General features: G+C 51.7%; 1 protein-coding gene across 3 annotated transcripts in view; it reads right to left on the reverse strand.

Moving 5' to 3' along the window:
- The window catches only part of LOC144945989 (endoplasmic reticulum aminopeptidase 1-like), a 37,500-nt gene extending 26,454 nt beyond the window's left edge, over positions 1–11,046 (reverse strand). For 2 of the 3 annotated variants that reach the window (XM_078874702.1, XM_078874699.1), the window contains exons 1-5: positions 10,610–11,046; positions 4,845–5,753; positions 4,487–4,682; positions 4,195–4,333; positions 1,255–1,389 (exon numbers count right to left, since the gene is read on the reverse strand). In XM_078874702.1, coding sequence (XP_078730828.1) covers positions 1,255–1,389; positions 4,195–4,333; positions 4,487–4,682; positions 4,845–5,753; positions 10,610–10,631 — 1,401 coding nt within the window. In that variant the 5' untranslated portion in view covers positions 10,632–11,046. The remainder of the gene's footprint in view (positions 1–1,254; positions 1,390–4,194; positions 4,334–4,486; positions 4,683–4,844; positions 5,754–10,609) is intronic. The other variant, XM_078874701.1, reaches the window with a different exon arrangement.
- Positions 11,047–23,471: the final 12,425 nt, after the last annotated feature.

A 23,471-nucleotide genomic window follows, 5' to 3' on the forward strand; every position in this document is an offset into this window, starting at 1 on the left:
ATCGCGTAAATATATGTCGTTAAACCCGCTACAGCCAACTAGTAAGGGTCGTCATGTAAACAGAGCATGCCAATTCGTCACTAGTACAGCACACCGGTGTGTTGGAGAGCCAAATCTGGCTGTCACCTGACGAAGCTAGTTGTAATATTACTGGCGAAACGTCGTACTCCGATTGTAAATGTTGTGGCTTGGCTGTCCAATACACCGGCATGCTGTACTAGTGACGAATTGGCCACGTTCTGTTTACGTGACAACCCTTATTAGCTGGCTGTGTCGGGTGGTGGCGGATTTAACGACACATTTATATATTTACGCGATCTAACCTCAAAAAACCTCTATTATGGACCATCACTACCGTTGGCTACGTGCTTTCACTGGGTACTGGCGACGTACAGTCCGGTGAAGCAATTCTTTTTGCAGGAGAGATGCTGGCACGGAGGTGCGTAACGCAGCCAAACCAGTTCCCATCCGTCATGGCTCAGTACGCACGACCCACATCTTGCGGCGTGAATATATACCAAATTATACCTTGCGTCGATTCGTTTTTTTCACCCAATCTTCTTCTTCTTTCGTACGGCTGCTGATGTAGATGCAGAGCAATAACTACAATTTCACATTAAGGTGGTCAAGCCAAATAACAGCGTCAGGAGTAGCGTAGTGTATCATCGCTCTGATGTCTCATACGTATTTGTGGATCGGGCATTACGTCCTTATATGTTGGATGGTTATGTTTTGGATGACCACAGACACACACTGGAAAGTTTTGCATTTTCCACACAATGGTAAGGGCTCAATGAAAAGCCTCATTTTAAATACTCTAACAATGCGTACATTGTGTACATATTCAGCCCTTTGTTAATCCACGCCGGATGATGGCTTCCTAATTTCTGTCACCATCCCTCATGGTCCAGGGCTGCTACCATCTTATCTCAATGCAACTCATGTTGACAAAAACAACAACTCAAACGTTTTTATTATTTTATTTAACATTGCACTCCTCGTGCACATTGCATCTCAATACACTGTAGAATTTGTAACGTGTGCATGTTTTCGCACGGAGGTGCAGAAAACCACAGCCACTTATAGAACGCCGAGCCTGAAACCGGTGTCAGCGATCGGCCAAGCTCCATCTTATTCCGGGACGTATGACCAACTCCACATCACAGTAAACACTCCCAAAGGGAGTGCATTCAAACGAGAGAGACGTAGGTGGTCGGGCATTGTAAGGGAGCTGATGTGCACGGCGCTACGTACGTTGGTTCCGTGCTTCGTTTTGTTGGAGATGCTCTTGAAGTCACTGACGATGAAGGCGACGAGGTAGGTGCTCATGACCACACTGCCCTTGAACGTGTCCTCGAGCAGCCCGTCCTTGCGCGTCACCGTGTCGTTCTGCACTTGTGAACACAAACTAAAACGGTTAACTTTTTATATTACCAGCTAAGGCCCACTGAGCTGTGTAGCTTTTTTCAGAAGTGACCTGGCCACAAATGATAGTTCAACGAAGTGGCTTATCATCACGTGGAAATTTATAGCAGCCAAATACTCTGAACGCGTAATGTTGATTCTCAATGTGGAGGGAAAAACCAGAGGACCTGGAGAAAAATCCACACAACCACGAGGAGAATATGCAAACTCCAAATATACAGGCATCAGGGTCGAGATTGAACCCATGAACTCCTGTATACCAGGTGAGGTAGTTAACATTTCGCAACTGCGGCACCTCAAACACAAGCCTTCACATCCGTCTGGCCGGCTTGTGCTTGGTTGGGGCAAGAACCATTACACCCAAACTCTCTGGTCATCCTCACATTGGCTTTTGGCTAACCATCGGACAAAGATGGCCACTGCAACACGCGCTTTCAGATGCACTTTTGTGGCCGTTTGGAACCCTCTCCCTTCCAATATTAGGAAGCCACTGAAGTTACGCAGTTTTAAATTAAAATTGAAACTTATTTTGTTAGAACTGCTTTTTATGTTTTGTTTGTTGTCCTTCCCCTGCACCTCTGATTAGCATGGTTGTCTACTTACGGTGCGACAGAAGTTCAACATACATACAGCAGTGAGCACCAGAGCTTCATTTCAGCCCGCCTGTCTGGGTCAGCGACCCAGAATATATTTCTGCACTCGGCACACCACATCCAGTATCCCTCTGGCTATAGCTGTGGCCACGACTAGTCACCTGCCAGCTAATGCAGCCTACGAGCGACCAAGAATTTCTTCAGCAAGAAATTAAGCCCAAGCGTGCGCAGCATGCAGCGGGGTAAGGCCAGCACCACACCAGTGTACAAAGAACAAGATCCCCCAAATAGCCTTTAACAAAATGTTGAAGTGCTGTTAAGGAACACTTGTTAGGGCTGGTGCCGCACACAAGGGGGTGGGTGGTCAACACCATGCCCTGCTGCTTTTGTCTCTCCAGTGCTGATATTTATACACCGCACCAGCTCTTCATTTTGGGCCGAGTCGACCTCGGGGAGATACAAGACCGGTTCACATATATCCATCACCGTTGTTGGCCGTGACCGGGAATCAAACTTGTGTCGCCAAGTTCACAGCACAGCACGTTACCCACGACGCTACCGCTTCCCACATTCCTGTGCACAGGCGCACCCACGCACAACAGCATGGGAGGTGCTCAAATTCATGTAGTCAGCCTCACCCACTGACTCCTGGACTAACGTAGTGAGCCTCACCCACCGTCTCCTGGACTAACGCAGTGAGCCTCACCCACCGACTCCTGGACTAATGCAGTGAGCTTCACCCACTGACTCCTGGACTAATGCAGTGAGCCTCACCCACTGGCTCCTGGACTAATGCAGTGAGCCTCACCCACTGACTCCTGGACTAACGCAGTCATCCTCACCCACTGACTCCTGGACTAACGCAATGAGCCTCACCCACTGACTCCTGGACTAACGCAGTGAGCCTCACCCACTGACTCCTGGACTAACGCAGTGAGCCTCACCCACTATCTCCTGGACTAACGCAGTGAGCCTCACCCACTGACTCCTGGACTAACGCAGTGAGCCTCACCCACTGACTCCTGGACTAACGCAGTGAGCCTCACCCACTGACTCCTGGACTAACGCAGTCATCCTCACTCACTGTCTCCTGGGGCAACGCAGTTAGCCTCACCCACTGGCTGTGGAGGGGAAAAACCGGAGGACTCGGAGAACAATCCACGCCATCACGGGGAGAACATGCAACCTCCAAATATACAGGTGTAGGGTCAGGATTGAACCCACGACGTCATGTATACCATGCCAGGTAGTTAACATCTCCTAGCCACCATGGGGGCCAGTGGGTGGAAAACCAGAAAATTGTCTACACCAGCAATATAATAAATTATTTAACATTTTTATGCGGCATCTGGGCCAAAATGCATTATATAAGCAAGTGGATTGGAACAATATCAACCACCCTCCCTGTTGCTTGGGCACAACTAAAGAGGTCAGTAGGCATCGCAAAAAAATTGTTTCTGCAAAGGTTACTTTACAAAACAAGACTATTCTCTCACGAGGGCTTCACATATCTTGTATGGGGCAGCGTTCATCGCCCAAGGCAGATAATTTACTCGGTCAAGGCCTTTGTGTGCTCTTCGCGCACGTCCGTGTATATATGTAAGTAAGCGCATGAGCGTGTATCGCCTGCACGCAGGTTCACGTCCGCATGCACGCGTGTGCATCTATGCACATATACTTGCTTTGAATATACGATACTGAACGGGGGACCTGTGCGCTTGTGTTTGCATGCGTACAATGCACGTGTGCACAATGCACGTGCAAGTGTTTCCATACATGGCTGCGTATGCATAGTTGTGCGAGTATTGTTAGCGTGCGTGCATCCGCACGTCTGCATTTGAACGTGAGTGTGTGCGCGCATCGCGGTACTAGAGCGGTTCGCGTGCTGCGCTACAAATCCAGCAACCCGAGTTGGATTCCTGGTCACGATCAAAACCACTCGCCATAATCTGAACTGGTCCTGGGCCTTCCCTCGATCGACCCAGCCTCAAATGAGCACCTGGTGCGACTGGGGAGACAAAGGCGGCCGGGCGTGGTGCTGGCCACCCACCCCCTCATGTGCCACGCGGGCCTTCGTAGATGCTACTCGCTAACAGCACTTGTTCCAACAGTCTGTTAAGGCTATACAAGGGATTCGTGTCTTGGTCTTGTATGTGTGTGTGCGTGCGTGTCGCACCAGGGGCATGTTGGAGAGCGTGGTGTGCGCGGCGTCGCGCACGATGCTGATGTCGAACGAGGCCTTGAAGTCGGGCTCGTCGAAGCACGGGAAGGACTCGCGTGCAGACGTCGGCTCAAACTGTGTCACCGCCAGCGGTCTAGGGACAGCCAAACCGCGCACGCTCTGTCGCCAGCCACTGTAGCAATCGTGCGACATATCCGCCGCGACATCGCAACCGTACAAAATCAAAGGCTGTGCCGCCGCTCACGGTGAGAGAAGGGGGTGGGGGGTAAACCCCACCTCGCCTCACCGATCACTGCCGTCCTCGGCGCGGTAAGTGCTGCGGTAGAAGCCGAGGAAACTGGTGGACAGGCGCCCGGTGAAGGTGATGTTGAGCAAGTATATCTGGCCTTGCGTCAGAGGCTTGCGGGTGCAAACCATCAGCTGGTCGCGTGGCTCATAGCGCAGCAGCTTCGCCACCAATGATCCATCGGCACCGCCACCTGCTGCGCCAACAGAAGCAATGTCAGCCTGGCGAAGTAGGGCAGGCCAGACAAACCAATAACCACACATGGGTGTCGCACATGCGCGAGACGCACAAAAAACGAAGAACAATGTGGCGCGGCGCAGTGCTGTGTGTGCATGGACCCCGGCGCTTGCCGGCGTACCCGGAGCTCCATCAGCAGGCACAAGGGTGGATTCCGTGATGGTGAGGTTATTTGCGTGCAGCACCACGTGGTCCGTGCTCTCATCCACCAACAGCCACACACTGACGTATCCCTCCACGTCCAGCGTCGTCAGGTTGGGGTGCAGGCACAGGTGGTAGTGCAACGGCCGCACGGACCTCGGAAGTCGATCGTCCGCCCAGGGGAAAACCTCTCCGTCGGCCGTGAAGGGGAACGTCGCGTTGCCCGCACCGCTCGGCGTCGTGCCGCCGTGGTGGTCGTGATCATCGCCGGCGGCACTGCCGTTGCTGCTGGCGCAGCCGTTGCCAACGCCCAGCGCGCAGGGCACGTAAGACAGCGCGATTCCGATGACCACGATGACGCCGATGACGCCCGCAGCGCAGAACATGAGCGTGCGGGGGCTCATCTGCTGGCAGCAGAGCTGCACGCCGGGCCCGTCCGAGCCGCCGGGCCCCGACGACGGCGCCGCCCTGCCGCCCGGGCCGCGCCCCGACCTCGGCTCGTCGGGGTCGCGGTTGAAGAAGGCGGCACCCAGCAGCCTGCGCGATGACTCCTCGTTGTCGTCGTCAAAGTCTTCGTCGAACTCGTCGGGGTCCCCGGCGTAGATTGGCAGTCGCGACAGCGTGTGGGGCCGGCCGTCGTCCTCCGGCGCCGTCGGTCTATCGGCACCCCCGCCGCCGCCGCTGCTGATGAGAGGGTGCTGAGTGTAGAGCGGCACGGAGCTGGCGGCGAGCGTGCGTGGGGACGACAGCGCCACGCTGTTGCCGAGGGCCGGGTCGGCGCCCGGGTCGACATTGGGCATCCCTGCATCGGCCTCCTCATCTTCCTCCTCCTCGTCGTCATCTTCAAACATGCTGTTCTCGATCATGTGCTTGGGCAGCGGGACCCTCTCTGCGGAGGCGGAGGGCACTCGTTAAATCGGCATGGAGTCACCGCAAGAGGAACAGCCTTTCCAAACGAAAAGACCGATGACAAAATTGGCCACCGTCTTGACCGAGCGATTCAGGGTGATGATGGCATGCAAGAACACTGAGCCAGCGCCACCACAAAATAATCCTTGCGTGTGTTCCAGCAGGCAGGGATTATTATCGAGGCAGTCAAACCTTTCCCAGTGGGAAGTCGTTCATTTTCTTTTGTTGTCCCATGTTATCGAGCTCCCTTCCCCCAACCATGTGTGCAATGTCCTTTTTTTCTGTTTTTGACTGACTACATGTCTCTCTAAAATAAATATACCCACTTTTTTTGTACAGCATCTAGAGATGCAATTGCATGCTATATAAATCCACATTGTATTGTATTCAGTTTTTACAACCCTAGGGTGAAATCCCATTCTCTTAATTTAGTTTGTCATTTCACTTGACATATTTCTAACACCGAAAATGTTTCAAATGTGTTTAAACTGATGTGACACAAACACTATTTTCAAGACATAAGAGATGTGTCCCGAGTATGTACTGAGGCATTTGAAGATATTAACAAAAATACTCACTCGTCAACAAAGAAAAAAATATCCCAAGTTGGTGATATTTCAGGAAATGTCCGTTCTTAAGATATGGTTTTGTTATGGAATAATCCAGGCCCATTCTCGAACACAAGCAGGCGAACTGCTCACTGTGAGAGTTCCAAGTGTGAACTTCTTCATGCCTTAACGAAATAACACCAACGGGCAACTTGCGGAACACACGTTTGAAACCGAATTGATAACAGCGCATAGGGCCCAGCAAGTTTATTTCAAGCCACATTCACTTTAACTGTGACAACTTCCATCTCACAGAGGCGAGACCTGCACCGACAAACTGGCACGCGCGGTGCCCCAGGCAACCAGCGTGCACCTCGTGTTCACCACCAAGCTTGCTCGTGCTCACCACCAGGACGGAAATGGTACTCAACCACCTCCGTAATAAGTGGGGTCTGGCTGGTGGGCGATGGTGCAACCGGAGTGCATTATAAAGGGTTAGCAAACAGCATTATCAGCCGTTTCTCACGATTACATTGGCCAAAGGCTGCCGGAGTGGGCAGGATGCAGCAGCAACATCCCCTCCCCCCATACTCCTGTGTCACAGCCAGCATTGATTTTCACACAAAGCGATGATGCATGTGAGAGCTCAGGCTTACACAAAACGGCACGGTAGAAATTTACACCCACAGGGATGCGTATATCTGATGATAATAACAAAATAATGTTCAGCCCTTCGTGAATTAAGTGTTGGAACAGGGCCTTCAATGCTGAACAGGTCGTGGGGGTCAATTGTCCATCATTAACGATGCTGGTTAGTGTGGGTTGGTGAAGACGGGCGAGCATAGACGTAGGAGCATAGAAGTACACAACAATGGATTTTGTTGAAATGCCCTCTTTGGCCCAACAGGTAGCCAAGCACCCCATTTGACAGCCCTGTTTGTTTGTGTTCCAAGCATTATCCAGGCTCAACATTTCTTGGCTTCTGAAATTGGGCAAATACATCCCTAATATAATAAATGTGGTACGCAACACAAGTGAAATTATTCAAATGAACTAATCCTGCTCTTCACCTGCACATTTTTACTACAAATTCACTGCATCTGTACATATATTGAACTTCTTTCGCACCGTACATAGCCAACCGTTTTGCTTCCGATGCAAACATTATTTCACTCGGCAAGCACGGTGTGACAAGTCTCATTCCATGGGCCACATTGAAGGGACTAAATATCAAATAAGGCCAAGCATGTGTGGGGAGAAGGCAGTGTACACTGAAGCCAACGCAGCCAGATGCCAAAGACATAAGCGCTAACACAAACGTCCCTGCTGCCAGCGCCAAGGTCTGCTGGCAACTCCGCTGTAATATTGGGCCAGCAGTTTTTCACCATCGCTATCACCGAGTGCTGTGTACAGTTTCCACATATTGCACCGGCCAAACACAAGCAAAGCGGCGTGAGGCGGCCGCGCGAAATGCCACACGTCCGCACAAACACTGAACGGTCCTGGGGAAAGGGGCTTTGAATTGCCCGCTCTGCACCTGCGGAGATATTCTTATCTCCCCCAAGTGTTGAAATAAAATGCGGGTGGTGGCCGTGGTTCCACCGTGACCCACGCCGGGCGCGCAACGCAAACACCGCAAAGAATGTGGCCCCAAGAAGCGGCCACCACAGGTCACGACCAGGCGCTGGGTGGACCTGCCAGCTGAGCTGTAACAGCAATAAAAAGAACAGAAATGTAAAAGTGCTTCGTGGGTTTATTGTTCGCTGTTGCACTGTACGGCCTAATGTTTTTTCGGGGTTGTCCCGTGTGTTGTGTGCGACACGGAGTCCGACGTTTAACTCCACGTTCCGAGAGCTTCTTTAGGAAATGAAATGATTTTGTTAGTGAAGCTATCCAGCAGAATGGCACAGAACGTCAGACATCACTCCAAACGACATGCGGTACAATCCGAAAATGCATCGCGGAAAATAATAGCGCGGCAGTGCTTAGATTTTTTTCTCCAGTGCGGCTTCGCGAAATCTAAAAACACGATGAGCTGTCCAGCACTGGGATGTTTGGTCAAATCTAAATGCATTATCCTGCATGTTCCATCCGCGATGGAGGAGTGTACTCGAGCCATTCATGGATTGGCCACGGCCTGCACGTTATGTACTTTTGTTTTAACATTGCAATGCGCGAGGACACCGTAGAAAACTCCCGCTTACGAGGCAATAACTCTCAACACGTGTGCGCACAGATCACCCTGCGTGCTGTGCTGCCACGATGGCCACCAATCTGTGTCAGCCAACAACAGCATCGACGCTTCTTCCTGGACCCCCACCCAAACCCCCCCCCCATACCACCACCTCGCAAGACCGCTGGATCACAGAACATCCTGCGCCGCAGCAGCGGGTGGCGTCCGCACGGAGAGAGAGGGGGCAGCAGCAGCAGCAGATGGTCCCACGCGTCACGAAGTAAATGGGTCGCGGTGATGCGACGGGGGGGGGGGACGAAGCTGCCAAGCGGCCTTGTTTGGCCCCAGCTGTTTGCTTTACAGGCGGCGGGGGCAAAGCTGTCTGCGCAAGTAAATGGGCAAAACGCGACGTTTCTAACCCGCGTGCCTGGCAAGAATCGCGTCTTGCCAATCCAGCGAGGCGGGCTTAACAGAATGCGTGTGTTGATAAGTACGTGCCTCAACGCTAATTGGATTGGAAGGTGGAAATCATGTGCTGAGCTTCCCCTAGTACCTTGTGCGGTGTAAACATCGCCACTGGGGAGACAAAGACGGCCGGGCGTGGTGCTGGCCACCCACCCCATCGTTAAAACTCAGTTCCGGCCGTCATAGGTGCTCGCTAACAGCACTTGCCCCTACAGTCTGTTGAGGCTATACGGGGGATCTTTGTCTTGTGCTTCGACGCTAAATGAAAGGAGGAAGTTACGAAGCGAAATGTCGGCACTGCGCTGTTTTATTGCGCTTCGTCGACCTTAAAACACGACCACGGCAGTGGCGATGGTGGTCACGCCCGTGTTGTGCACAGAATACAACTGTCCGGTTGAGAAGCTGCTCATTTTGAGCCGCAACAGTGTCCGAGACGGTGATACCAATGTACACATCTGTCGGCGGATGATGACACGGATGATATCGATGATGAGGCTGTAATATGGGAGGCCTCATGCACAGCGCACTTACCGGATAGCACACCGACTAACACCTGGTCAATGCCGACCACCAGCACACCGACTAACACCTGGTCAATGCCGACCACCACCAGCGTGCGGAGTCGGTTAGTGATATCACAACTCACCTAACTAAAACTACACAGTACTATTCACCATCTCTCCAGAGCGGCTAAAGCGACGCTTAAGACACATTTCACAAATTGAGGAACAAACAAATATTAACGTGCGGCCCTTTTGCCAATCCAGTTGGTGATTTGTGGTTGTTTACCCACACTTCATCACGCCGACGGCTCGGCCAGGGTTTGTGGAAGGAGGTCCCAGGGTTTGTGAAAGGAGGTCCCAGGGTTTGTGGACGAAGGTCCCAGGGTTTGTGAAAGGAGGTCCCAGAGTTTGTGGAGAAAGGTCCCAGGGTTTGTGGAAGAAGGTCCCAGGGTTTGTGGAAGGTCCCAGGGTTTGTGGAAGGTCCCAGGGTTTGTGGAGGAAGGTCTCATGGTTTGTGGAGGAAGGTCCCAGGGTTTGTGGAGGAAGGTCCCAGGGTTTGTGGAGGAATGTCCCAGGGTTTGTGGAGGAAGGTCCCAGGGTTTGTGGAGGAAGGTCCCAGGGTTTGTGGAGGAAGGTCCCAGGGTTTGTGGAGGAAGGTCCCAGGGTTTGTGGAGGAAGGTCCCAGGGTTTGTGGAGGAAGGTCCCAGGGTTTGTGGAGGAAGGTCCCAGGGTTTGTGGAAGGAGGTCCCAGGGTTGGTGGAAGAAGGTCCCAGGGTTTGTGGAGGAATGTCCCAGGGTTTGTGGAGGAAGGTCCCAGGGTTCGTGGAAGAAGGTCCCAGGGTTTGTGGAGGAAGGTCCCGGGGTTCGTGGAAGAAGGTCCCAGGCGCACGGCGAGTCGCGAACTTCAGCAGAGAACCCAAAGTCGAGTCCGCGCTGCGCGGCGCGCACGTCAACACGGCGGCCACGTGCGGCGTGGCGCCTGGGAACTTACAACTTCGGACTCTCCCAGACGACGTCGCATTGTCGAGGGAGACGATGGAGCAGCGTGTGATACTAGCTATGGGTTACGAGGCAAGAGTGTGCACGCTGCTGTATAATGAAACAGCCCGAGTGTTTACTGCCGTGGCGGTGCGACGACCATCCTCACCGCCGTGCAGGTCTCCGGCCATCGCGCCGTCCCCTCCTCCCTCCACGGCGCCTCAGAGCAGCGGCGATGCCGTCAACCGACTTGCTCGCACAGAATCAGGCACTTTCATGAAACGGAAGCCGAGTCGATCGTACAAATGATGAGGACGACGACGACGATGAGAATAATTAGCGGCGAAGTGCGCCGCCGACTAAACGAGCCTCCTGCTCCTGCCCGCCGCTCTTAACGATAACTCTGCCTAGCGAAGATCCTTCGCGCTCATGGCAATCAAAGCCTCGCTCGCGCCGGACGGACGAGACGCGTCTGTAGCGGCGATCGACTCGAGCGCGCGAACAACTTTGAGCAAGAAACTGGAACGTGGAGCGCCGAACGAGGACGACGCAGCTGGGCCGACACGGACTCGCTGACGGGCGCGTTTAATTTCCCAGTCAGCTTAGACGGAGCCTGCCCTCGGGACGCCTCTGATTGGCCGCGCTCCTCTCGGTGTGGCCCACACCAAGCCAATCGTCTACGCGGGCGCGACGCCCCCCTGGGCACGCGAACCAATCGGAAGCCCGCGCTGCGCGGGGGCGCGCACATGCGCTGTACGGAATGTGGAAGGTTGGCTCTGCAGGCCCCGTCGCGCCCCCCGCTCTGCGCCTGAAACTCGGCCGGGGTTCGAGGGCCACTGCCAGGCCGCGAGGGCATAAAAGCCCAAGGTGGCGTTGGGGAGTCGAGGTCGACTGATTACCAAGGGATAAAGTTTTATTTTCGCTTGTGCGGGTTGGGTTTTACTTCCACGGCGATATCGTGTTGTGATAATACGCCTCAAGAATTAAAATACATTTGTGAGTTTAACTTTGCCACGCGCGTCATCATTTAAATGCTCGGCACGTGAGTGCAGTGACGTGAATGTTGTTATTCACAAGCCAGGTAAAAGTTAAGTTGAAAAATAAATACGGGTCAAGTTACACCTGAAAAATGTATTAGTTTAATATGTCATTGATAAGAGTCGTTCAGTCAATCCACTGTGGGCATAGGAGGTAAGGGTCCCACTGTTATTTTAACTCTGTATATTTTATTTTGCCAGGTAAGACCCACTAAGCTACGTAGCTCTTATTTAAAAGCGACCTGGCCACAAATGATAGCTCAACGAAGATGGCCTATCATCAAGTGGAAATTGATAGCAGCCAAATACTCTAAACGCGTGATGATTCTACACGTGGAGGGAAAACCCGGAGGACCCGGAGAAAAATCCATACGACCATGGGTAGAGAGAGACACGCAAACTCCAAATATACAGCAGACGCCAGGGTCGAACCCACGACCCCCTGTTACATGGTGAGGTCGGTAACATATCGCCACCGTGGTCCTGTGGGTTGACCCTTGCTCTACACGGATGAGACGTGGTGGGGGGGGGCATAGGTGTACAATACAACAATATGTCTTGCTGTACTTCTCTCTGCTGCCCACGTTGCCCCCCGTCACCTGTAACGCCTGTTATGCATGGTGGCCACCTATCGAAACACTTCGGGAGGGATTTAAATATCCTACGATTCTGAGATTTGACGAGGTCAAGCGGTATTCCGGGGCATTTGGTCACTGGCTTAAAACATGAAATGCACGCCGATATATGAATGTTAACAAGTCGAATGATATTTAGATTCAGTTTATTTTGCAACAGCATATTTTCAAAACAGCAAACACTTTGTCACTTTCGACGCCACAGACATGTTGGTGGTCAGAGCTGATATGCCGGTGGTCGGAGCTGACATGGTGGTGGTCAGTGGACGTGATGGTGGACAAAGTTCATAACAGGTGACGTTTTGGTGGTGCACTTATGTGTACCTCTAAGGCATAAAACAATTGAAATATAATATAGCACCATAAATGAGTACATACATTTCACACATACATATACTATATAATGGACAGCACAACAAATGTGAATACATTATTGTATTTATACATAAATGGCATATACATAATTATTTTGATTACAACTTCGGGTCTCTACCGAGAGGGGTCATCATTCACAGAAATTGCAATATGCTTGGAGCTTTATTAAATTATACATATTTTTTGGCTTTGAATCGTTGTGCTCATGATACAGTAACTGTCAAGGACTTGCCAGATGTAAATGGCTGCAATCTAGAGCTAGATTATTTTGTCACACCAAATCCCAACTAGCACCATAAGTTTGTTAACACGTTATCCACACAGTGCTCTGAAAAACCAACAAGTTTCCAGACATGTTCAGTGCAGTGGCACTAAAAGGGCCCTCCCTGCCAGCCACACTCCACCCACGTGCAGTCCTTTAAGCTCAGCTTGGAGATGGGGGGGATCATTGTATCCCCCGCTCAGCCAACCTCGGCACAAGAGACTGTGTGTGGTTTTGAAAATTGTACACGTTGTTTCGTTCACGATAAAATGTCATAGTCTTTTAACATGAAGTATATAGAATACAATAAGCAGAACAGCTGACAGTAAAGCACGACTTGAGATACTTGTACAAAGTCTAAGTTGAGTATTCGTTTTTGATTTTCGATAAAAAAAAATTGTCCCTGACTCGGAACTTTATGAAATTCTATTATTTTGGCCTTTGAATTATGGACTAGTTGAAGACAGATTGGATTTCTGCAGACAATACAGTGTATGTGGATGATAAAATATGATGTTACTGTTTGGCTCTATTATTTATCTCATGTTAAACACGTGCTCAGTGCCATGGTACGGTTGCACCTCGTGAACACATCGAGCCCATTTCACCTTTTGCCTGCGGCTATTGCGGCACTTTTGAGGCAACTGCATGGACGAGGGACTGCATGTGAGCTGCCAAATTAAACCCACAATAAGCCATGCTCTGCAGGCATGGGGTAGCAAATGATATATTTTAAAATTATAAAATAAACAGCGGACAAGACAAACCTTCCCTAACCCGCATAGTCTCACGTCTGTCAGTGCATGTGGCTCCAGTTCGAGAAGGCTACGAAAACTTATTTTCAGGCTTTTCACTTCCAGGTGACGCTCGCAGGTCGTGAACAACTACTCGGCATTCTGAAGTTCAGAGTATTATAATAAATAATACAGCACCGGTGTGTGGATTCCAATAGACCGAGCCTCCTCCTGGGAAGCTGTATGGATGTCAATGCAGTTGTGTCTGATGGAGGGCGTTCTGATCAAGTCACTGCCATCGCATTCGTTTCGCCTGCTCTACCTTGCCTGCTCACATTACCCAAGAGTGGAAACTCCAGGATGAAGGCTGCCACCTCCTCAAACCGGAACCACGAGCCACAGCTGCTCACGCCCTTGCCACCGACGACGCTCAATTAGCACCATCCTCCCCCAGTCTCGCGATCGGACTCGGTGCCACCGCTCGGCAGCTCGCGCGCCGTCAGTCCGCGGCCTCTCTGTTGTGTGTGTGTCTGCAACCGCCGTGGTGGTGCTCGTGGAGGCGATGGCGGTGATTGTGGTGGCGAGAGGCCTTGCGCGGCCGCGTTCTGTCTGGAGCACGTCGAAGGCGCCGTCGGGGGGCCGACCGTTCCTTCCGCCCGCGTCTGTGATCTGCGTGCGAACGGTGGAACGAGCAGAGGAGGAGGGGGGGGGGAGAATCACGTGCCAAGCAGTTAGCGGCAGATGAAGGCATCGTGGGAATTTGGTGCACGGTCGCCGATGGTCGGATCGCCTGGAATGTGCCCGGTCTCGTCAAATGTTCGGACGCTAAGAAACCTTGGGCTTGGGTAGTGTTTGCTTGGGTGACCACTGCTTATAGAACAGCTGTCGTAGGCTGCAGCGAGGCTACGTTGTGGTCAATAGAGGGACAGGGCAGCAAAGAAAAACATCATACACCATGCTCTGGCATGTATGCTCCCCACCTTCACCATCCTGTGATTGAGCACTTATCCACAGAAAATGCAGTTATTAGGCCACTTTGGAGATACCTTTTTGCCAGTATCAAAGTATGAAAAATAAGAATAGGTTTTACCCTTTCTGTCAATAAAACAGGTGTTAAGACGTTCAAACACCAAATAGAAACCTTTTGCAAGTAGTGATGTCTGCATTAACCACACAAGTACGTGTGGTTAATGCAGACATGATTCATGTGTAAAACCTATTCTTATTTTATAACACTTTGGAGGGGGTTTGTTTGGCTATGATTGGAGGTTGGTTTTGTGTTACCAGGTGAAAACTCAAGAGACCAGAATAGTCTAATTGTCAAGAGTGACCTGGGGCATTAGACTGCCATTAAGGGTCAATGATTGCAATGTATAATTCCAAATTGGTAATTTGCGGGGTATTTTTTTCGAATTTGGTCAATTTGGACCCATGAAGCCAGCACGCAATGGGCCTACTCTTGTCAGGGGATCTTTAACACTCACCACTCACTGTGAAGCAGCCGGCACGTTGTATATTGATAGTACACACACCGCAGCATTAACCAGGGCAACCGCTGGAATCGAACCACGAACCTCTCAAAGTGCTCCCACCAAGGCTGCGTCACCGCACAAATGATTGCCCCTTGTCAATTTGGGTGAAATGGTTGTTCCGATCGATTGTTACATGACCTAAACATTTAGCGGCCAGTTACATAAAACAACGCAAGTGAAAATACTCATTCGTTAACATTGACTTAGATTGGAGAGTAAGAGATGTGTTAATATCAGTGTTACGTAAGCCAAGGGCTAAGTCCCCGACGCACTGTGAAGAGATGTTAACTACCTTGCCTGGTATACAGGAGGGGGTTTGATCCTGACCCTGACACCTCCGGAATATTTGGAGTTTGCATGTTTCTCTCCCCATGGTCGCGTGGATTTTTCTCCGGGTGCTCCGGTTTTCCCCTCCACATTTAGAATCAACATCATGCGTTTAAAGTATTTGGCTGCAATAAATTCCCATACGATGATAAGCCACTTGGTTGAGCTATCATTTGTGATTGCGAAGTCGCTTCTGAAAAAAATCCGTATAGCTCAGTGGGCTTTACCTGGTAAAATAAAAATACTCTTTGGTTCTTTCGGTAAAGTCACGTAGGTAGAATAAATAATAGATCACGACGTTTCGATCGCAACACAAGCAATCGTCATCAGGTGGGACAATCACAGCGAGAAGAAACTGCTGAAGTAGGCGAGAGATCTGCCGTGGCACGAGGTTGTATAGTAGTGTATAGTGTAGTGTATAGTGTAGTGTATAGTAGTGTAAAGTGTAGTGTATAGTAGTGTATAGTGTAGTGTATAGTAGTGTATAGTGTAGTGTATAGTGTAGTGTATAGTGTAGTGTACAGTAGGCCTCGGCAGTAGGGGGGGAAGGAGAGTATGGATTCCTGCAGTCACGAAAGCTTCAAATCAAAATAAACACAGTTAAGTTTACACAATACGCGGTTTGTTTCGTTTTTGTTTCGTTTTACAACCACAGTACCCCCACCCGCCCCGGACATGCACGAGCATGGATCGGGCAGGAGAGGGCGGCCTTCCAGCCACGTGCCCCTGGCAGCCTGCACCAACTCACACGGTAAATAAAGAAATAAGCTGGCGAAACGCCTCCTTCATATCTCTCTCTCTCCCTGCACGTAGGAAAAAACACAAAGGTCAGCCACGGCCTTCTGGGAGTGCATCATTTCAACACCATCGGTTCAACGCGAAGTAAACTGCGCACCACGTCTTGACAATCAGTGTCTCATCAGCAGAGTCAGGCTTGCTTGAACTCATGGCTGGTGAACTGCCAGATGTGTATGGCTAAGGACTCCGTATCTGTTAAACAAGGGTCCTTGGTTGCCGCAAAACTATATAACACAGGAATTGGATACCGTGATGATTGAATACTGTGAATAGGCGCAGCATTTGCTGCAACAGGTAGACATACTCCTTCGTTTACAATAAACCCACTCATTGGAATGGCGATGATGATGATTGTGTTGGTAGTTTATCATCGGTGACGGCGGTGGTTGTAAATCATATGAATGGTAATGATGATAATAATATGAATGCGATGTTTTCCCAACTAAACCTCACAGAGTCTCAATTACTTTTTTTTTAATCAAATGTACTGGAACACTATGTTGGTTTAATTTTATTTGTGAGTATTTAGAATGCAGGAGGTAATTGGAGTACCTGGAAATAACCCGCACGTATGTGGCGGTGACATTCAGCAGTAGTGCAATGCCATCTCCCGGGGTCACCTCGCAGCCCCTGGCCCAAAGAACTTGGCAATCCCAAGTTGCCGAGTCGTCGCACCGACTTAGCTTCCGAGTTGGGGCGCAGTTTGGGCTATTTGGTAGTAAATTATCATAGTTATGATGGTGAAGTTGACCGTGATAGCAATATGCAATGATCCTGAGCAGCTCACACGAAACAACGATGACAAAGAATCTCCATTATAGCCTTTAGGAGTCTGGTGGACCAAGTGCTGTTGGCGAGCACCTATTGAAGCCGGCAACGGCACAGGAGGGGGTGGGTCGCCAACACCACGCCCGGCCACCTTTGTCTCCCTAGTGGCGGCAATGTTTACACAGCGCACTCGGTACTTATTCGAAGGCTGAGTCCAACTTAGGGGAGGCCTAGGACCGGTTCAGATAATCGTCACTGGTGTTGACCGTGACCGGGAATCGAACTTGGGTGGTCAGGTTCGTATCGCAGCGCCCTAACCACTGCACCACCGCTCCCCACTGTTAGTGATACACACACTCACACACGCATCCACCCACCGGGCTCTTTCTTGCAGGTGGAGGTGAATAGGTACGAGCAAGACACATCGTTCCACTTGCCGCCCTCATGCCAGATCATCACCACGCAGTTCTCGCCACCTGGTGCTGCCCCGTCCGGCTGCTCAGACCGCCAGCTCTCGTAGACCTCACAGACACACAGACGAGACACAGACGAGACACACGCACGTGTTCATTGCATGTTGGTGGGCAGAGCTCAAAAGAGGTGTCATATTGGCAGGTTTTAATTTCCCACTGAAGGAGCTGATAGGCCGGAAACGTGGCACGTGACTGGTAGCCACAGCCAAAGAAAGAGGAACACTCTTTCACTATTATCTATTTTTATTTTACCAGATAATGAGCTATATACGAAGTGGCTTATCATGCGGAAAATTCATAGCAGCCAAATACTCTAAACGCGTGTTTCTAATTGTGGAGGAAAAGTCCAGAGAACCCGGAGAAAAATCCACGCGACCGCAAGGATAACACTCGAACTCTAAATATACAACAGGCGTCAGGGTCTGGATCAAACCCACAATCTCCTGTATACCAGGTGAGGTAGTTAACATATCGAATGGTATGCCGTGCGCATAAATATTTTGTGGGTCACTGACCTGCACACACCCGGCTGAATTTCTATCGTGCATATTGTAAGTCAGTGTAATTATTGTGAACTTGTAACGCGCTGCCCAGTACTCGCTCACCCTCGCAGAGGGAGAATGACTCACAGGGGTGCCAGGAAGAGCCACAAACGGGAAGGCAGCAACCAAGTGGTGAGCTGGCGCCAAATTCCCCTCCGCCAAAGCTCTGCGGTCCTCTCTCTATCAAGGTGCTAGAAGCCAATGAATGAGCGTACTTCTATAGCCGGTGCTCTTCCGAAGGCTCTGACATCGTTGACCTCTACGCATATCACTCCCCTCTCTACTCGCCGCTGTCCCAATTGCTCTCCCTTGCCGACCCTGCCATACAGGGCGCTCTACTGTCTCCTCCTCCACGCTCTGTGCTGATACCTCCTTGAACTTAAGATCCTCCCACGCCACACCCCCTACTGCTGGGCCAGGGGGTCAGCAATGAAAAGAACAAGAAGAGACATTTTTTTCGAATTCGGTCAAATAAACCTCAATATTTCAAGAGCCGCAATGCACTCTGGTGAACACGAGAGGGATCCTTAATAAATAACGTCACGAAGCGGTACTTAAAGAGCCAGTTGCCGACTGCTGTGCCAGACTAATCACCATACCCGTTCATAATCCATACCGTGTACCTGTGGGACTCTGCCTTCTTTATGCTCCATACTGCCAGACTCTGGAATTCATTACCCACCTCTATCTGATGACTGTGAAAAGTGTTCAGTCTAATGTCAACTCCTTATCGCTCCTGACTCTAGTCCTGCTGACTGCGATTCCTTTCATGACAGGTGCAAGACCTTTCGTCAGTAACTCTTCCGATAAAGGAAGGCTATTCGCGGCTGATCGTCACACGTACGACTCGAGGCCACAACTGCGCCCCCCGGCACACTTACGCCTCTGAATGGCGATGCCGTCGCATCTTTGTCCTCCGCTCTAAAGCAGGAGCAGTTGGTGGTACCCCCCCTGTGCGATAACCCCCAAAGCCGGAGGCGAACTGTGGGGGCCCGGCGCAAACTGGCTCGGCGGCGTGAGCGGCGGGCGCCAGGCTTGGCGGTTTCGGCCTACCAGCGGGAGGCCGTCGCTCCACACGAAATCGCGCTCAACCGCCCGGTCGTTGAGTCCAATCCACTGGTAGTCATCGGCGAGACCTGGGAGAGGATTAACCAGAAGCACACTCTCAGCGACGACCGTGCGCTCGCCGTTGTCTCCTGCGTGCTCGTGCGGGCAGCGCCGCTGCCGGGCCCAATGAGTAACCGGACAATCAAATGACAGCTCCGTTACAATGGAGGAGAGGTCATCGATTGGTGGCCGACAACTTGCGGTGTTTAAACAACAAAATTAGGGCACGCAATTTACCAGATTAATGTTAGAAACTAGTGGAATTGTTCAACATTATGAATCAAACCATTTCTAACTGCAGCTCGGTTAGAATTGAGAAGAGGTCATGGATTGGTTACTTGCGAACAGCAAATGCGTGGAGTTGTTTAAATCTATTAATCAAACCAGTGTGATAAGCTCTGTGTATGACGTGACAACAGCTCTGTATTGGATGGCTCCAGGCATTCTGTATTTAATGATACAAGACTTTTGTGTTGGATTAGACTTAAGTTTTGCATCAGATGGGTCAAAGATATCCCATTGGCCATGTTTAGTGTGGCTGGTTTGTCAATAGCCACTTTCACATGAGGCTGTATTATCTACTAACCTGTAAAGCAATGACGAAGCCAGTGTTCTTCACTACTGTTCAGAGGGGGGCCACTTTCGCCGATAAGACATCATCAGTGTGAGGGCCGCCACACATGTGAAACCATTGTTGGGTTTGACAGCAGCACGATGATGGGGGGTGTTCTCTCACATGTTGTGTATTGCCGGGGGCCGCACGTCAGGGGCCGCACTAAAGGCCGCCAGTGGCCCGCGGGCCTTGCAATGAAGAACATTGGACTAACCTCTCAAGCACAAGAACCGCAATACTACATTTATTATTGAATCTGAAGCTGAATCCATCACAGGCTGCACCGGTGGAGGGCTGCACCGGCCAGACAGAAGCTGCTTGGGCATGCGGTGGCTGGGCATGCGGGATATATGACCCAGCCAAGGCAGCCTCGCTTGCCGGAGGAGCTCACTGACGGGAATTTGGATGGTGGCGTGGGGGGGAGTCAGAGGTAGGGGGTTCGGGGGGTGCGGCCACACCGGTGATGAAGGCGTGCTCCTCGGGCGAGTTGATGCTGGCGAGGTGAGCCCCGCGGGCACGGCAGCCGGCCTCTGCCTCCGCCCAGGAGCGGCGGCGCCCCTCGTGACGGTAGCACTGCGAGCGGAACTTGCGCCACCCGGCGGGGCAGCTCGCAGAGTCTGCGGTGGGCACATGCGCGGGCAGATGCAGACGTGCACGCGCGCGGGCACGCGCACGCAAGCGCGACCACATGGGACGCAGATATAATTAGCCAAATTAGAAAATGAACCTGCAAATCACTGAATTGGGATTGTACATAGAAATCATCACCCCCCACCCCCCCTTACTACGAAAACTTGGCAGGACCTTCCTGAAAAAGAGCCGTGAGACTCGGTGAGGCTTTTCCTGGGTTAAGCGGAATGCATTTTACGCAGACACGCATGCGTAATGGGCACACGCGTAGACACAGCTATGCACGGCAACGTGCATGCACACGCGGACAGATACAAGCACAAGCATGCACGGAGGCACACAAAGATAGATTGCCACACACACAGAAAGGCAAAAAACACAGCAAAATACAAAGGATCCCCCGCATAGCCTGAGCAAACTGTTGGGACAAGTGCTGTTAGCGAGCACCGATGAATGTTGGCACGGCACACTAAGGAGTGGGTGGCCAGCACCAGGCCCGACCGCCTTTGTCTCCCCAGTGGAGATATTTACACACCGCACCAAGGTTCTCATTTGAGGCTGAGTCGACCTAGGGGAGGCCTAGGACCGGTTCAGATAATCGTCAATGGTGTTGGCCATGAGTGGGAATCAAACTTGGGTCGCCTGGTTCGTAGCGCAGCGTGGCAATAACCGCTCCCCAGACATGCGCGCGCGTGCACACACAACAACAACCACCATTCCCCAATAAGTGGCGGTGACGTCACCACGACGCTTGTGCCAGGCTATGTGCACCTTGAGGCCACGTGAAGTGTCGAACGCCCGCTGACAGGAGGTCACGGGGCAGACCCAGGTGCCACTGGTGGACTGACTGAGATGAGTGGCTGATGCACCACCTGTGCCCCCTACTGTGCCAACTTGCTGTGCTTGAGCCACCCGGCACTCCGCTCGTTGTTGTGAGCGTCGCTCATCCGCCCTCCGTTGTTGTTGGAGGGCGACTGCCTCCAACTGCCCAGTAGCGTCCTTCACGAGCCTCCTCCACAGAGGCCGATCTTGACACCGCTGGTACCAGTCATCGGCAACTCCACTCAGCTCCACATCCTCCTGTACCACATCACTCCATCTCTTCACTAGCCCGTGCCGCGTCCGTTTAGCCACCTCGATCCAGCCGAACAAAAGCTGTTTAGGCATGCGGTGGCTGGGCATGTGGGCTACATGGCCCAGCCAACGCAGCCTTGCCTGCCGGAGGATTTCACCGATGGGACTTTGTCCAGATCTTTCAAGGATTTGTGAGCTCCTCACACAATCCAGCCTGGTTAAACCCAGTATGGATCGTAGGCAAGCCAGCCTAGATGTTTCTAACCAGCGAAGATGTTCCATTAGAGGGGTCCTCATTTCGCAAGCGTAGAGAAGGGAGGGAATGACTGTGGCCGAGAAGACCTGAAGCTTCGTGCGGAGCGACAGGCCAGGTAGCTTCCACACAGCGTTATGCAAGATAATGCCACTCAACTGATTCGGAGTGAGACCTCTGCTGTTAAACCGGAGCCAGTCGTAAGCACACTGTCCAGATATGGGAAACTCTACACTCTCTCCACAACTGCCCCATCACCAATTGGGAGTTGTGGGAGTGGAGTGTCCGATGGTACAAAATACCCTGGCAGGTGCTTAGGTTTGGTGGGGCTGATGGTAAGGCCCCACCTCTTTAGTGGCAAGCTCCAGGTTTAGCAGCAGCACCTCCAACTCCTCCTCTGAGTGAGCAGCAATTACCAGATCATCGGCATACATAACATGGTTGAGCAATAGGGAGCCATCCCTTGACCGCACCCGGGCTTCGATCAGCTTCCCATTATATCTGTACCAGATGGAAATTCCTCCGGTACAGCTATTGAAGGCCTCACGAACTACGTGGTCAAAATAGATGTTAAATAATGTGGGAGCCAGAGGACATCCCTGTCGCACCCCAAGGTGTACAGCGAATGGCTCCGACTCCCGGCCACGTAGTTTTACCTGGGCCCGCTCACCATCATGAAGGTCCTTAATGATCGTGAGCAGAGGGAAGAAAAACCCAGAGCCCAGGCCTACTGATGGTATCATAGGCCTTGACCAGGTCAATAAAGCAGAGATGTAGGTCTTGTTGGAATTCCCTACACCTCTGCTGTAGCAGACGGACAGAAAATATGATATCCGTGCAGGACCGCCCTTTCCTGAAACCACATTGAGGCTCTGCAAGCCTCTCCTCAGCGTGCCTAGCAAGGAGATGCTGAGTAATCCTTGCCAGGACCTTTCCCGGCACATTGAGGAGTGAGATGCCCCTGTAGTTGTCACGGTCTTTGCGGTCCCCCTTCTTAAAGAGGGGGACCACCAGGGCATCCGTCCAGTTCTGCAGAACCCGTCTAGTGGTCCAGACTGTTGTTATGATGTCATGTAGGGCAGTCTGTGCACAAACGCCACTCAGCATTTCGCTTGGGAGATCATCTCTGCCCGGTGCCTTTCCTGGTCTCAGACTCTGGATCGCCTTTAGTACTGGCACCTCAGCTAGCCAGTTATAGGGGGTGACTTCTTCAAATATTTGGGGCACTGCAGCCTCAGCAAGGTCATCCCCACTTTGTCCTGTGATGTTTACCATATCGACGGATTTCCCCTCCCTCAGGACTTCACAGAAATGCTCAGCAAATCTGCAAACCTGTTCCTGGGGGTCGGATATTGGATCACCGTTTTTCCCCCTAATGATGGTAATAGGTGTGGTGCTGCAGGTTACTTTTTTGATGGGGTTAAATAGGGATTTGTGATCGCGGGCCATTGAGGCAGACTCCATCTCCACAGCAACCCGCATCCACCACCCATCCTTGCAGCGCCTCACGGCTCTCCGAACCTCCGAGCGAAGGCTGCGGTAAGCCCCCTCATTCTCTGACGTGGGATGCTGTAGATGATTAGAGTGGGCCTGTCGCTTTTTCTCAACTATCCTGAACACCTCCTCTGTCAGCCAGGATCTCTGGGGAGGTCTGTACCGCGTACCCAAAGCAGCCATTGCAGCTGCATGAGTCATAGTCCTAAACCTCGCCCATTTCCCCTCGACATCTGGAGGAGTGGGGGACGATGCCAACCCCAGCCGCAAGCGATGATGAAATTCTCGCTTGCAACTTTCATTAGCTACCTGAGACCAGGCCACCTTAGGTCCTGGGTGTACACCCACCACCGGAGTGGAAGAATGGCAGGTGCATC

The sequence above is a fragment of the Lampetra fluviatilis genome, chromosome 39 (genome assembly GCF_964198595.1).
Source record: "Lampetra fluviatilis chromosome 39, kcLamFluv1.1, whole genome shotgun sequence".
Lineage (NCBI taxonomy): Eukaryota > Metazoa > Chordata > Hyperoartia > Petromyzontiformes > Petromyzontidae > Lampetra > Lampetra fluviatilis.